The sequence below is a fragment of the Thermoascus crustaceus genome (genome assembly GCF_041956765.1).
Source record: "Thermoascus crustaceus strain CBS 181.67 unplaced genomic scaffold VTN00scaffold_10, whole genome shotgun sequence".
Taxonomy (NCBI): Eukaryota; Fungi; Ascomycota; class Eurotiomycetes; order Eurotiales; family Thermoascaceae; genus Thermoascus; species Thermoascus crustaceus.
In genome coordinates, this window is record NW_027192536.1 from 1,008,510 (window position 1) to 1,022,713 (window position 14,204).

Here is a 14,204-nt window from a genome sequence, read left to right on the forward strand (position 1 = left end):
AGACAGATATCAAAAGTATAAGTCGAACAGCCCTGTTGGTTCCCACAGACTAGTAGTGTGCATCCAATTCGAGCCCGAGCTGGGCTTGGGAAGTCGAGCAGTATATAAGGAGATAGTGCTCTCCAGTGTCTCTGTGATGAATGAGGCCTGATGTAACCTCTCGAGAAGTCTTTTTGCAGTTTTATCCACTTTCCAACGCTCATTGAACACACAGCGATGTGTGGGGTTTACTATTGTTTCCATCCATCTTGAAGTCCCACGTCGGAGCCTCATTAAAGGCCAATTGGGCTAGCATTTGGCATCAAAATTTCTAGAACTATATAGGTAGCTTCATCGTTTTGGCTATGAAAATATGGACAACGAAAATACAGGATGAAATGGGTTTGCACCGGTAGGAAGTTCTGGGTAAATCTCTTTCCAGGCAACCGGCAAGCCAAGTTGAAAAAAAAAAAATTTAAAAATTTAAAAAAAGGTTAAGTGAATACGTGTCTGCTTAAATGAGGAATATTTTGACCGATGTTTGCTGCAGGAACAGGCTACTATGTAGTATTTGTTCTGTTCACAGGTAGCTGCAGTTTTCGCAGTCCACTGCTACTAGCCTGGCTGATCAGAACAATGGAAGTCCAATAGTGAGGTGGAATGTGGTGCTGTACGAAGCAAAATCATCAGCAGTTTACGCTTCCATTTATAAAACTTACACCGGCCTAGTTCATAGTACAGTGCATACTGGATTTGGAATTAACTGGCCATGTATGTACGACTTTCACCTCCTCCGAGGTGCTTTCTCAGAATCAACGTTGACAGGTCGGAAACTAGTGACTGTTCGTATCGGAGAACTTTTATTTCATCGAGTGAATCATTGGCACTTCATATGTTCTCGAGGAAAGTGTGCTTGATGTGAAAATGCATGCCGAGGAGTTGATCAAATTTTACAAAAAAAAGACCTAGCTCTTGAAAGAAAGATAATGCAGTTTTCGTTTTCTCTTTTGATGCAAGTGACACCTTTCAGCAGGAAAGTTCAGTCCTCCAAGACTATCTAGCGTGGTAGGTGTTAATATAAATATATACATATCTAATTTGAGACCTGGGAATCCTGGACAATTTAACACATTTACGCAGCCTTCAAGAGACAAATTTCACGTTTACTTCACCCTAAAAAGTTGAATACATTCATAATTACGTAAAGAAGGAAGTCGTGTGGATGGACAAGATGCTTTTTGTCCAGCGTACCACAACCGCCTTGATTAGACGACTCTGGATCAAATCCGAAGATATAGGATTTCCCTCTTTCTTCCCATCTTCTACTAAGGCTAATAACAGAGACATACTTCTATGTGATAACTATAAAGTACAGCGGAGAATTCAAAATTTACTTCTGCAGCAGATCAAGCGCTAAGCGGGATGAACTATATACAGTCAAATTTTGCCTGCAAACCGGGTGCGAACATCATCCCACCAAGTCGCCACTGCATTCTTCACAAGACGATTTGAATTGTATATCTATTGTTTTTCTCTTAGAAAAGTCTACGATGTAGATTTCCTCCACAAGTGAACCCAGTTAAGCATGTCGAACAACCAAGCTGGAAGACAGTCTTAGTTGAGGCAGACCTTTGTAATCAAACCACCAGAGCTGTCGCTCCGATAGACACAATTATTAATACAGTACGCGAGAACTGAATACGAAAAGTTGACAGGTTGGCTCAATGTGAGAGGCCCAGAAATCGGAAATGATATCACATGGACCGGTGTCGTTCATATTTATTACTCACTGTTGGGATGTGTGTACCTCATATATCCGCTCCTCGATTTTCGGCTGTTGCTCTATTTTCAAATGTACTTACTGCAGAAACATTACATTTGGATAACGTCTAAGGCTAGCAAAGGCAAAAAGCCACTTCGAAACGTCCACGGGAGGTCGACAGGAGCGGAGTTCTTTGGCGAAAGTGGGTTTTCTTTCCGTCTCACAAAGGCCCTTGCTGCGATATTGCGTACGTTGATAGGTCATGCAACATACAGCTGATAAAAGATGCATCCTTGTGGCCAGGAGAGCGTGAGTGTACGTTGAGAGGACGTGGGACCGCTTTGACGCTGTAGTCGAGTGTAGCAAAGGTGCGGAAGTATGTCAACTTTCTATGTTGCTGGGCTCGAGCGCAGTGACATGAGCTACTCTATGCTAGTTCATGTGCGACAAAGGTCCAGACTCCGCGGAGAGGGTTCTGCCTCGTAGCCATTTAAGAGGCAGAGTAAACGGAGGGCAGTCCAGCCAGGTTCGTGCAGCACTTGGTGGATTCCAACTACTGCACGACCCGCAGGGATATACCGGTCTGGTGGTTAGAGACTCAGAGTGGTAGGCACACAATATATATGTAGCAAAGCTGGTGCAGAAGAAAGTCGGTCAGTATGCAACGTGGAAGCACGAAATGCATCAAACTTGATAGCCCAGTAGAAAGGAAACTCTGGGTCCCGCCTTTCAGCCGGGTATCCCTGTTGCAGAACGGAATGACAAGGGAGAATACGGACCGATTAGTCCCCTGGCGTGCTGCGTAGTGTCCAACTTAAAAAAAGTCTCGATGGTATTCCGACTCCATATTCCCGGTGGACGTGCTATCACTAATTACGGAAACCGGTATCTTTTCGTGAACCGGGAGAATGCATCGCTAAGAAAACGCCGTCTAAAGCTTCACTCAATCTTTGGAAAAGCCAGACTTTGCTGACTAAAAACCATGGCTAGTTGTCCCATCATGAGTAGGGACCTTGTTAAGCGGATATTGACGAGGAACATGGACAGCCAGCAATGCAAATCGAACCGCAGGTGTTAGTAGGTACTGCATACTGATAGAAGAACGGATTATTATTTGCTAGACAGTGTGTATCCAAGCAAGCCTCCATGGGAGTATCACGAAGAAAACAGCAGGTGAGTGGAGTGTGATCGGACAGCGCAGGGTCATTAATCTACCCCGCGCAAGAAGTCGGTAACATCGGTCCGTCGGGGGATAGAGAGAGCACTGTTGCGGAGCCGCAGCGCGGGTCCTGAGCGCCTGGAACGAGCATGACGTCCGTAGGCTGCACCGACGCCATACGACGCCAGGCGGGGAATTATGTATGATTGTGGGGATACGGAGGATGAGAACCTCATGAACTCGTGTGCTCGAGCGCAGTTCGGCCAGCCGGAAGGCAGCCCAACAAGGACATACCAAAACCAATACAGATCCCGGTGCAAAGTGGGCTGCTGTAAACCTGTGAATCCAGAATCGTGCTGCCAACTTCGATAACACCCAGACTGTACAGAAGGTGGCTGGACTATGGCGTACGATGTTACAGGTGATAAGAAAAGTGCCCTGCATCCAGTCTCCTCCAGGTCTTCAGCTCGATCTTCAGATGTGATCTGATTGCTATCGTGTTCGTGTTCGACAGCAGGGAAGCCTGCGAGACTTACAATATAGTACTGTTGTTCACATTGCTGTCCCACTTTGTCCAGTTGTGTCAGCAAAGTCACCTGGATCTGAGCCTTGCTTCACAGTGTATCCCATGTCGCGGGGACCTGAAAACAAATGACATTTGGAAACAGCCTGGCAATAGCCTCACGAGGATCAACTCTCTCTCTCCTGAAGATCGTCGTATAACGCAGAGTCCAGACTTCAGGCATGTTTCCAGTGACACCTCAGTGACGCGTCCGTCTTCGAGTCTCCTCGCCTGCAAGTGTGTTAGGAGAGATGCTGCAGCAAGCCGCTCGAAACTTTGGATTTATTCACCGTGAAGCGTGGACAGCACAGCACTAATTGCAGGCTTTCGCTACTGCACGAATTACATGTGATGTGACCGGGCCAATCGCTGCATGGCTATCTCGAAGACGGTGAAGACACGATGCCAGCGCTCAGCTCCTGATTTAGCTATTCCAAGAATAACAACCTCTGAGATGGCAGGGTATTTCTGCTTCTGACATAGAAAATGAGCGGACTAGCGTCATGAACATTGACAGGCGTGTCCCGATCATCACATGCCTGATGATGCGTCTGCTGGTGACTACTTCTGACCGTGCACTAAAGAGCTACCCGTTATCCATGAACACATTGGCAAATAGCTGACCGACATTGAAGGAGAAACTGACCGAGTGCATAATACCATGCGATTTTATTAGGCGCTATGGCTTTCTCATCATAATCCAGTGCGGAGGAGTGGTCCCGCGTCAGATTTACATATTGAACTCTAAATCCTATGTGCATCTTGACAGATATCGACTTTGAACGATTCCGACCCAGCGGGAACGAATAGGGAAGGCACAATGATCCATGAGGAGCTGAGCAGATGGCAACCACTGTGGTTTGGCTTGCCCCGTGTTCCACCGGGGTCACCAAATGGCAATGTGCATCCATAAAAGCTCTGATTTCGAACCTTTGTATCTTTTGTTGGCAGTTGCGCTACCAGCTATCAAGAACCTCTTATTGATTCTGGGTATGCTGAAACAAGAGAATGGCTTCTATCTTTTTCTGTCATTGCTGTCGTCATCTGTTGCATGTTCCAGGGCCCAGTCTCTTCGTACGATTGCTTTGTCTTCCTTCAATTGTGGGACTATATCGTGCAACTACGGGAAGAGCCCCGCTTTCTGCGACTGAGCTCCGGGAATCATTGAGATGGAGTGGCCATCTTATGTGCACAGCATTTCGCTGACTTACATACAGTTACAATTACCTCTTATCAAACGATTCCTCTGTCGTTTGCTTCAAGAGATCGTTTGTTGAAGAAAACAGATGGTCTTACAGACATCAGGCTTTAAATACCTTGCCATTGCGACCTGAACTAGACCAGCACTGTGCACAGAAAGATTTATTCTCCTCTACTCAGGACTCTAAAATTCTATGCCACTGATCCGACAATGGTTCTGGTTTGCTGATCTGCCGTCTCACTTCTGTAAACAGCTTGTTTTGTAAGAGAGTTATTCAGGTAAGGCCGATCCGTCAATTTGGTGCTCGGGCAGAGTCTGACAACTCATAAACTAAGTATCAGGGACACATCAAACTTTACGTGTTACTTGTCCCACCTATTTCCTTGTCACAGAGATCTTCCATTTCAGCGGCGGCTGAGATAGACCGTAAGGGAAACGTCGCATGCACTACCAAGGCCTCAACGAGTTTGTGTTGCATGCTTGTTTATCTAACTACATGGATACCAATCCATGTTGCCATCTGTCCAAGTTGGACGGCTGCTTTCTGAAGGCCTTCTCAAATCCATTCGACCTCTCACTTAGTGAAATGGGAGTCCTCTTTTGTGTTCCATGTGAAAGCATGTGGAAGTTGATTTGTTTTCTTTCTGGTCTGTCAGAAGGTTCTTTCTGGTCTGTCAGAAGGTTCTTTCTGGTCTGTCAGAAGGTTCTTTCTGGTCTGTCAGAAGGGCAGTCCCGAGCAGTTTCAAGAAAGTCAGGGCACCTGGTTGTTAATGCTCTGTTTCTGATTTTTCTTAATTTTCTCTCGATATGGTCCACTCCGGTATCAGCAGCTTGCCTCGATAAAACGTCGCGGGTAGGCTAACATTCATTATGACTCGGGAACGCTCCACTCGATAAACCGGTGCCTATTCTTTTTCTCAAACTAGCCACCTCTTCAGCTCGCTGCTACATCCATGCCCCAGGAAATACAAATATCAGAAATAACAAGTGCGGTTTGGACACTAAGACTTGGGAAACTCCAGTGCTAATGTGGGCGATCATACGACTTTCCCGACTGAGAGATTTACTGGAGATCCACCAAGTTCTAGACAGCGTGGAGAACGGATATTACGAAGAGGACATGAGAAGTCGAGACAAAACGACGTGGTCTTCCAGGAATGGGTCGATTATCATGGCTACTATGACAGACATGCGTGAAAGACTGCCGCCGTTGGTTCCGTGACCCGTGACTAAGGAACGGCTTTACTCGGATCCACCGAGACAAGAATAGATCTGAGGGAGGGCTTCTGGAAGAAGTTCGGCGAAAGCCTCCAGCGGTCTGACGTCAACAGACGATATCGTGGTTCCAATATGTTCAGGGGTGAGGAGTTAACTGAAGACACGCCGGATACGGAGCAGCGTCGCTACGAGTGGTATGATATTGGGGAGATGAATCGTGTTCGATTTGCAGTCGAAAAATCTCCGATGAAGCATTGGTGTCCTAGCCTTCCAGGCAATTGATTTTCAACGGCTGACCGCTAGAGACACAGGGAGGCCTGTCCCTGGTAGCTCCCGCCGCCACGAGGCTCGGGGCTGCGAGGATCAAAAGTGGAGAAGCTTTCAGGGGCAGGGAGTTCGAATCTCAGGAGATTTATTCAGCACAGCTCTACTGTAGGTCCAGAAAGCAAAGCTACGAACAGAGAGCATGGCCTAAAGAAAAACCGAAGCGGCGGAGGGCAGGTACATCGTTCTTTTCTCGCAATTCTCTCGCTTCTCGCAACTTCTGCGCCTTCTTTGATCACCGCCAGGTTGCTCGTGAGGAGAAGCAAGGGTACGCTGGAAGACACGGACCTGCGACATACTTGATGTGCCAGCAGCGTCCGAGAGCACCGTACACAGAGTAGATGTAGCAGGACAGCAGTACGCATCGCCGAGATCCAACCTAAAAGGACGGGGCTTGCAAACCGGCGGAAGGCCCGCGACAGTGGGCCTTGTACCCCAGATTTCCAGGGTTATTCAGCATTCTCCTCACAACTGTCTGGTGTCGCAGGACGCTGGGCATGGCGGGAGAGACCGGGACGCGGGCGTCTGAGTCAGCAGGATATGCAGCAGGACGAGTTGAGCACAAGGAGAGAACCGGGTTCTGGCCCTGGCTGCGTCATCGGTCGGCGTTCTTTATTTAGACAGACGACGTCCATATGTCCTTCTTGAGCATCTTCTCCTCATATCTTTGCCTCTATCCCTTTCCTCTCCCTTCCGGAAAGTTCCCCTCACGGGCGTTCCCCTCACGGTCTCCAATTCACCAGGGCAACGAGCCCCGAGAGCCACGCAGGGCCGGACGCGTCCGGGCAGCGTGCACGGCCAGCCCGAGTCCCGAGAACAGCTCGCGACCCAAGCCGATGCTTATCGGCGGGAGCCTTTCCGGCTGAGGAGAAAAAAAAAGTTCTCCAGCACACCGGCTCGCCTAAAACAGCTACGTCTCGCTGCCTCCACACGGTCAGCGAGTCCCTCTACGGACCCTAATATACATCGACACCCGCTGCCCTCTCTTAGTCTTAGTCCTCATCCTTTTTCCTCTTATCTCCCCTCCCCCTCCCCTCTCTTCTCTCCTCTCCTCTTTTCGCCCTGGTGCGATAACCTCACGGTTGTCTGTTCGCTGGTGGCTCATACACAAAAAAATATGGTGTCTCCGTCGACAATGCAGTTGGCGTCGCTGTCGCGCAGGTCGCTGACCTCCTCGCGGTCGCAAGTCCTCCGCGCTGCGCAGCCATTGAGGGCCAGCGCTCTCTCGAGACAGTCCTTCCAGCGCTCGTTCCGTAGAACCTACGCCGATGCGTCCTCGGAAGCACGCAAGCCTGGCAAGGCCGTTCGGGCCCTCAAGTGGCTCTGGCGCTTGACTTGGCTTTCTGGTCTGGGTCTGACCGGTGCGCTGGGCTACAGTATCTACGAGCAGCGCCATCCTGTAGAGCAGTTCCAGCCAGATCCCAGCAAGAAGACCCTTGTGATTCTAGGTATGCGATCATAGGCACCCTGTCGGATGTTTTCTCCATGTTAAGACTGACTCAATTGCTATCCCAGGAACCGGATGGGGTGCTGTTTCCCTCCTCAAGAAACTCGACACCGAGAACTACAATGTCATTGTTGTCTCTCCCCGTAATTTCTTCCTTTTCACGCCTCTGCTGCCCTCGTGTACAACCGGTCTGGTCGAGCACCGCTCGATCATGGAGCCTATCCGTAATATCCTCCGTCATAAAAAGGCCACCGTGAAGTACTACGAAGCGGATGCCACCAAGATTGACTACGAGAAGCGCCTTGTCTACATCAGTGACGATTCGGAGATCAAGGGTGAAACTTCCAACACGGTGGTCCCATTCGACATGCTCGTCGTTGGAGTTGGTGCTGAGAATGCCACCTTCGGTATGTTGACGTTTCGTGGACACCAGGGAAGTAATTATTAACAGTTCTTTTTAGGTATCCCCGGTGTCAGAGAGCACTCGTGCTTCTTGAAGGAAGTTGGTGACGCTCAGAAGATCCGCAAGCGTATCATGGACTGCGTCGAGACTGCTGTCTTCAAGGACCAGACTGAAGAGGAAGTGAAGCGTCTGCTGCACATGGTCGTGGTTGGTGGTGGACCTACCGGTGTCGAGTTCGCTGGTGAGCTACAGGACTTCTTCGAGGAGGATCTCAAGAAGTGGATTCCTGAGATCAAGGACAACTTCCATGTGACCCTCGTGGAAGCCCTTCCTAACGTAAGCCATGTCTTCAATATTGGGAGAGGGTCTGATACTAATTTCTTGTAGGTTCTTCCTATGTTCTCCAAGCAGCTGATCGACTACACCGAGTCTACCTTCAAGGAGGAGTCGATTACGATCCGCACCAAGACCATGGTCAAGGAGGTCACCGATAAGTACATCAAGGCCGAGGTCACCAAGCCAGACGGATCTAAGGAGATCGAGACCATCCCTTACGGTCTTCTTGTCTGGGCCACTGGTAACGCTGTCCGCCCTATTGTTAGGGACCTGATGAACCAGATCCCCGCTCAGAAGAACTCTCGTCGTGGTCTTGCTGTCAACGAGTACCTCGTTGTGAACGGAACCGAGAACATCTGGGCTGTCGGTGACTGCGCCGTCACCAACTACGCCCCGACTGCGCAGGTGGCCAGTCAGGAGGGTGCTTTCCTCGCCCGCCTGTTCAACACCATGGCCAAGACCGAGGCCATTGAGAAGGAGCTGAAAGACCTTTCTGCCGCTCAGGCAGCCGCTAAGAGCGAGGAGGAGCGCAACCAGATCTTCGATCAGATCAAGGAGCGCCAGAGGCAGCTGCGCAGGACCAAGCAGATTGGTCCGTTTCAATACTCCCACCAGGGAAGTCTGGCCTACATCGGAAAGGAGCGTGCTGTCGCGGATATCAGCTGGCTGAGCGGCAACATTGCTAGCGGTGGAACCATGACCTACCTGTTCTGGCGCAGTGCCTACCTGAGCATGTGCTTCAGCAGTAAGTATCCCTTTCTCTTGAAACTGGAATCACTGCAATTTGTTGGTTCTTATGCTGATTCGTTTCTTTAACAGCTCGCAACCGTATCCTCGTTGCTCTCGACTGGATCAAGGCCAAGCTGTTTGGCCGTGACGTCTCTCGGGAGTAGATCCCCACTTGTCCCGCACCCTCTTGAAAAGCACGCAACAGCAGCAAGACAAACCCCGCAGCTGTGGAACTTCCGGTTCTCCACAGCTCGGAACGTCGCTGTTACCAAGACTTGCATCCACCCCCATGTTCTCTCAACCTCCTTGATTTCCTAACCTCTCTTTTGCACCCGCTGTATTCTATCCTCCGCCATTGGTGTCCTCTTCCACCACGTTGGCTATCTCTCTTGATAGAGCGTCCCGCGAAACGAAATTTGACATTTGGAAAATGTCTGTCTGCAAAGACAAAATCAAACCAAAAAGAAAAGAAACAATCAAACCACTTATACGAAATAGATCTAGATCGGAGGGGGTTTCGGGATTTTTTTTTCATCATCGGATCATGTGACAATTATCAACCTCTTTTTTCCTCGATTCACATTTCCATTATCCTTCTCTTCTACTCTCACGATTTTCTTTTCACTACCACTACTACTTTATGTGTGTTCTGGGAGGCCGGGGTCCTGGTTCTATCTTATCTGAATGTATTGTGCTCCTTTTCTGCTTAATTCTATTTTCCTGTTTGTAGCGCCTTTGGATTGTTGGCCTTGTTCTTCCCTGTTGGCTTCCGGTTCAGTCAAAGACTTCTCTGAAAGGGGGTTGGTTCGCCCTGACATCATCGCTCGAATTGATGGTGGTAACCAGTAGAAAGAGAAGAGGCTTTTGATTCTACAACATGGTTTAGGGACTCGTCGCTTTTGGGCATTGTACTCCTTTTTCTTCCGGGCTGTATTATTGTGTTGTATTGTATTGTATTTGTCTTTGTATGTGTGTAGATCCCTCCTGTCCTCTTTCTTGGCCCTAGATCCAGATCTGGATGATTTATCGGACCTTACCACTAGAATTAGACGCTGGTCTTTTTTTTGATTCATATTTCTTTCATCGATTATGTCCATCCACCTAATCAATCATTATTGGCAATGCAATGCAATGCGAGATGCAGAATGATAAGATAAGATAAGATAAGATCAAACAAGAAAAAGGAAAAGCAAGAACGAGAAGGGACAGGGACGGGAATGAATGTACCCCCCCTTCCACCCCTTCTTCCCCTTTCCCTTGTTTATTCATTTGTTTATACCGACCGGACTGGACCGGACGGGACCGGACCGGCCTGCGGATGGATGATGGATGGATGGATGTATGATCATGATGGATGATAAGATAAATAGATAAGTAGATAAGTAGATAAATAGATAGATAGATATATAGGCCCCACTCCCACTGCGGGGAAGGAAGAGTAGAGGATGAGGGGGGAGATGAATGGTTGGTTCATGTTCATGTTCTTGTTCTTGTTACTATCATATTACTATTTACTAGGCGGGTGGATAGAGAAGAGGAGGAGGAGCAGGCTTCCTTTTAGTTTCTTTTTTCCTTTTCTTTTCTTTTGATTTTCTATCTATAAATCGTCATCGAACCCATGCATTCGTACGGAATAACAAACGGATAGATGCGGTACATACAGAGGGAGAAAGGTGGGAAAAAGGGGGAAAGGGCTTCGCTCGCCATAATGACGATGCCTGTAAATTAACAAAAAAAGGAATTGCATTGGATTCGTCAAGACTGTCCTGGTATATCTCAGAGGAGTAGGTAGGTACGTGGGTACGTAACATGAAAAGGAAAACGGGAAAGGGGGGACAAAGAAAAAGAAAAGGGGGGGAAAAGTTATATAACCATGGAATTCAATTGGAAAAAGGAAAAACCTAGAACAGACTCCATCCACGACTCCTCTCCTTCGACATCGACGACGGACGCTGGGAGGTCTTCGCCGTGAAGCCGTGGCCGCGACCCTCCAACTGCCGAAGGCTCTCGATCTTCTGCAGCGCCAGCTCCAGCATCTCCTTCTTCTTGATGACGTCCAGGTGCCGCCGAATGCGGGGGTCCTCGCGGGCGAACCGTTCCACCTCTGCGTCCGACAGGTGCCGGCCCAGTCTCATGTCCAGCTCGCGAGGGAAGTTGTAGTAGAACTCGGAGAGGAGTTCGACGTTGAGGAAGAGGACGGCGGTGGAGGTCAGCTTGTCCGCGACGACGTCGAGGAAGACCTCCGGGCAGTAGTATTTGTTCTTCTTGTTGGAGCACTGCTTGGAGCGGACGGCCATGAGGCGCATCTTGATGAGATCGGCACGGTCACGGAGGAAGACACCTTCCCGGCCTGTGCTTTTGTTAGTCCAGTCTGGACAAATAGGTAGGGCTGTTCAGGTGGAAAACTGACCTTTCTGCAGCAGGGCAGAACTGAAACCACCCGCACCGCCTCCACCATCGCCTTCCAAAACAACTTCACCCTTCCTGACTCTGTCGACGAACGTCATCACATCCTTCAGCTTTTTCTTGCCAACCGACTCTTCGACCCCCTTTAAAGCGGCCTCGCACGCTTTGAGCTCCTCTTTCAGAACCTTGCTGACGTTCTCTCGTCCCTTCGACCACTCGGGATCTTCGACCTCGATTTCGAACTTGTAGGGCTTGATGCAGTTCTCGACCTGGTCACTAGTGCTGAAAAACCGGTCGTTGAGTATGCTGGTACAAGCATCCGAGATCTGCTTCTGGGCGTATGGATGGGTAGCAAAGGTAGAATTGGCAACGAGCTGGTCAACATGGCTCTGGATAGCGTTTGCAACAACCGTCGTCGCCAGTCGGCCGATACCCAACTTTGTCAGTCCGGACGTAGAAGCGTCAAGTTTCCGGCGCCAGTAGAGTGACTCTGGGTCCGCTTTGGGGAGGTCGCTGAGCGGGTCCGGCTCAGGCATGGGAGGTAGCAAGTCTTCGATGGGCTTGTTCCAGTATCTCTGTGCAAGGATGTCCATGACCCGCTGGTCCAGTTCGTTCTTCAGCAGCTCCCTGACCTGGGGCCTGCCAAAGTTCTCGCTGAACTCCTTGAAGGAGTGCTTGAAGCTATCGAGGCTCTCAGCGAGGTATGACTCCGCACTGAGAGGACGGTCATTGTATTGGACCTTGAACTCGTAGGTTGCTTCCTCCAGCTCCTGACTGATGGCATCCCTAGTTCCTGCTAGGCTTGACGCCATCGTCTGCTCAAGAACATTCATCAGCTTCTTGCGCAGAGTCGACACGCCAACAGAAACCTCCGTCTCGGGACCGAATTTCGAGGGGTGTGCCGAGAAATAGGAATTCTCATTCTTCATTATTGCGTTGGTGATGTTGCCAGTTCCGCGAGAGAAAAGCGCTGTTGTATGAGGAATTTTACACACAACACCGACGTATCCTAGTCGCAGGGGGTATTTTTTGTCTGTCAACATACCCGCACCGCGCTCGGGATCAACCAAGTCCATCTTTGTGATGACTCCGATGGTCCTCTCCCCACGCGGGTCCACCCTGCGGCTGGCCCTCAGAGCAGTCGAGTTGGCCAGATCAACGTCTGCAGCTGAGATGGCCAGGATGATGTTAGGTGCCTGAATGTACTTGTCGCAGAGGTCGGATATCTTCTGCTTCAGCTCAGGAGGCTGGTCGCGGCCTGCAACCTGTATGTAACCAGGAAGATCGATGAGAGAGAGATCAGGGACATTGGGGGAGTAGATAGACAGCTGAATCGGATCATCGCTGACGCAGTCCTTCTCCGGGACGGCGAGGTTCAGATCAGTTAGAGTCCGTTGAATTTGCGAGAAGTCGGAGATCTTTCCGAGCCCGAGACCTGGAAACTCTCCGTACTCGGCCTGAGAGTTCGGGGTGTTGACAAGCGTAAGCTCGATCGGCCGACGAGTCACCATGTTGTGACCCTTGGGCAAGAACTCATGGCCAACGATAGCCTCCAAGACCGAGCTCTTGCCAGACGACTGCGATCCAATGACGACGATCGACGGGAGAGTCAAGGTGCCCGATTGTCCGACCCTCTGCAGAATGTTTCTGATCTCGATCATCTTCCGCGTCAGGACCATCATCTGGTCATCCTCCGCGATCTGCCTGGCAGACCGCCTGTCGTCCTCATCGGAATCATATCCAAAGGCAGTACCTGTTGCTGCCCCAGCAGCAGCAGCGCCAACGCGGCTCTCTTTGGGAGAACCACTTCCGCCGGAAGAACCACCGCCTTCGGACTCTGACTCCTCCATACGGAAGATCCTTTGCATCCACTCGGGCAGCTCGATATCTTCCTTGGTCTTCTGCCACCCGCGGTTTGTTTGCTCCGCCACGTCCTGCAGTCCCTGGAGTAGGCCCGCTGCAGCGTCACTCGCCGTTTCCCCGGCCCGCTTGAACATATCAATCGCATAGTTCCCCGCCTCTGTGCAGCGAAAAGAAAAGCCGTCAGCAAACATCCACCCGGAGATGGGAATCCATGTACGTACGAGTTGCCTGATATTGCAGGTAAGCAATACCCGCAATCATCGCACCACCAAACATGGCCGGCAGCCTGGCCAGCTTGACTGCCAGCCGCGGCAGCACCCTCGAAAACGAGATGGTCCGCACGACAGGCACATTGTTGTGGATGGAATTTGCACCAGCGGGCCAGGCACGGCCTCGCAGGGCCGCCCCGCCATCTGCCCGTAGAAGACCCCCCGTCCTGGAGCTCACATTGTGTATGTGCCGGGCCAGCAGGCCCCTCCGCAACAGCGGCGTCAGACGGTGGGAGAGGATCCTCCCGCTCATGGCTATCGATTTCTCATGCGTGTCGGGAGGCAGGAGATCATTGCCAGGCCGGAAGCCCCGCGTGGAACGTTTGTCTGGACAGCGGAGATGATGGAGTGGAGGTCTGGAGGAGCTTCGCGTGGCGAAGGATGAACTGTTGGCGAGTCTCCGCTGGCGGACTAAAGCGGTGAGTCACGTGGGCGTATACCAGGCGTCGTCGGCGACGCTGATGGCGTGACGGCCGCGACGACGGCGGAGAGATTCGTCTTTTGTCCTTCGTGATACGAGGCCGTGTGTTGATCTCGGGCGTTCCG

The 14,204-nt window shown here is 50.5% G+C and overlaps 2 protein-coding genes across 2 annotated transcripts; one reads left to right on the forward strand and one right to left on the reverse strand.

Moving 5' to 3' along the window:
• Positions 1 to 7,340: 7,340 nt before the first annotated feature.
• On the forward strand, positions 7,341 to 9,284 carry VTN00DRAFT_2700 (uncharacterized protein; the record flags this gene model as incomplete). The annotated part of the gene is made up of 5 exons (XM_069428942.1): positions 7,341 to 7,653; positions 7,721 to 8,059; positions 8,114 to 8,391; positions 8,443 to 9,136; positions 9,211 to 9,284. 5 exons carry the CDS (start codon positions 7,341 to 7,343, stop codon positions 9,282 to 9,284), a joined length of 1,698 nt encoding a protein of 565 aa, XP_069283746.1.
• A 1,737-nt stretch (positions 9,285 to 11,021) lies between these two features.
• On the reverse strand, positions 11,022 to 13,911 carry VTN00DRAFT_2701 (uncharacterized protein; the record flags this gene model as incomplete). Its single annotated transcript, XM_069428943.1, has 3 exons — positions 11,022 to 11,470; positions 11,531 to 13,546; positions 13,611 to 13,911. The coding sequence occupies 3 exons, from the start codon at positions 13,909 to 13,911 to the stop codon at positions 11,022 to 11,024; spliced, it is 2,766 nt and encodes a 921-aa protein (XP_069283747.1).
• Between the last annotated feature and the right edge of the window lie 293 nt (positions 13,912 to 14,204).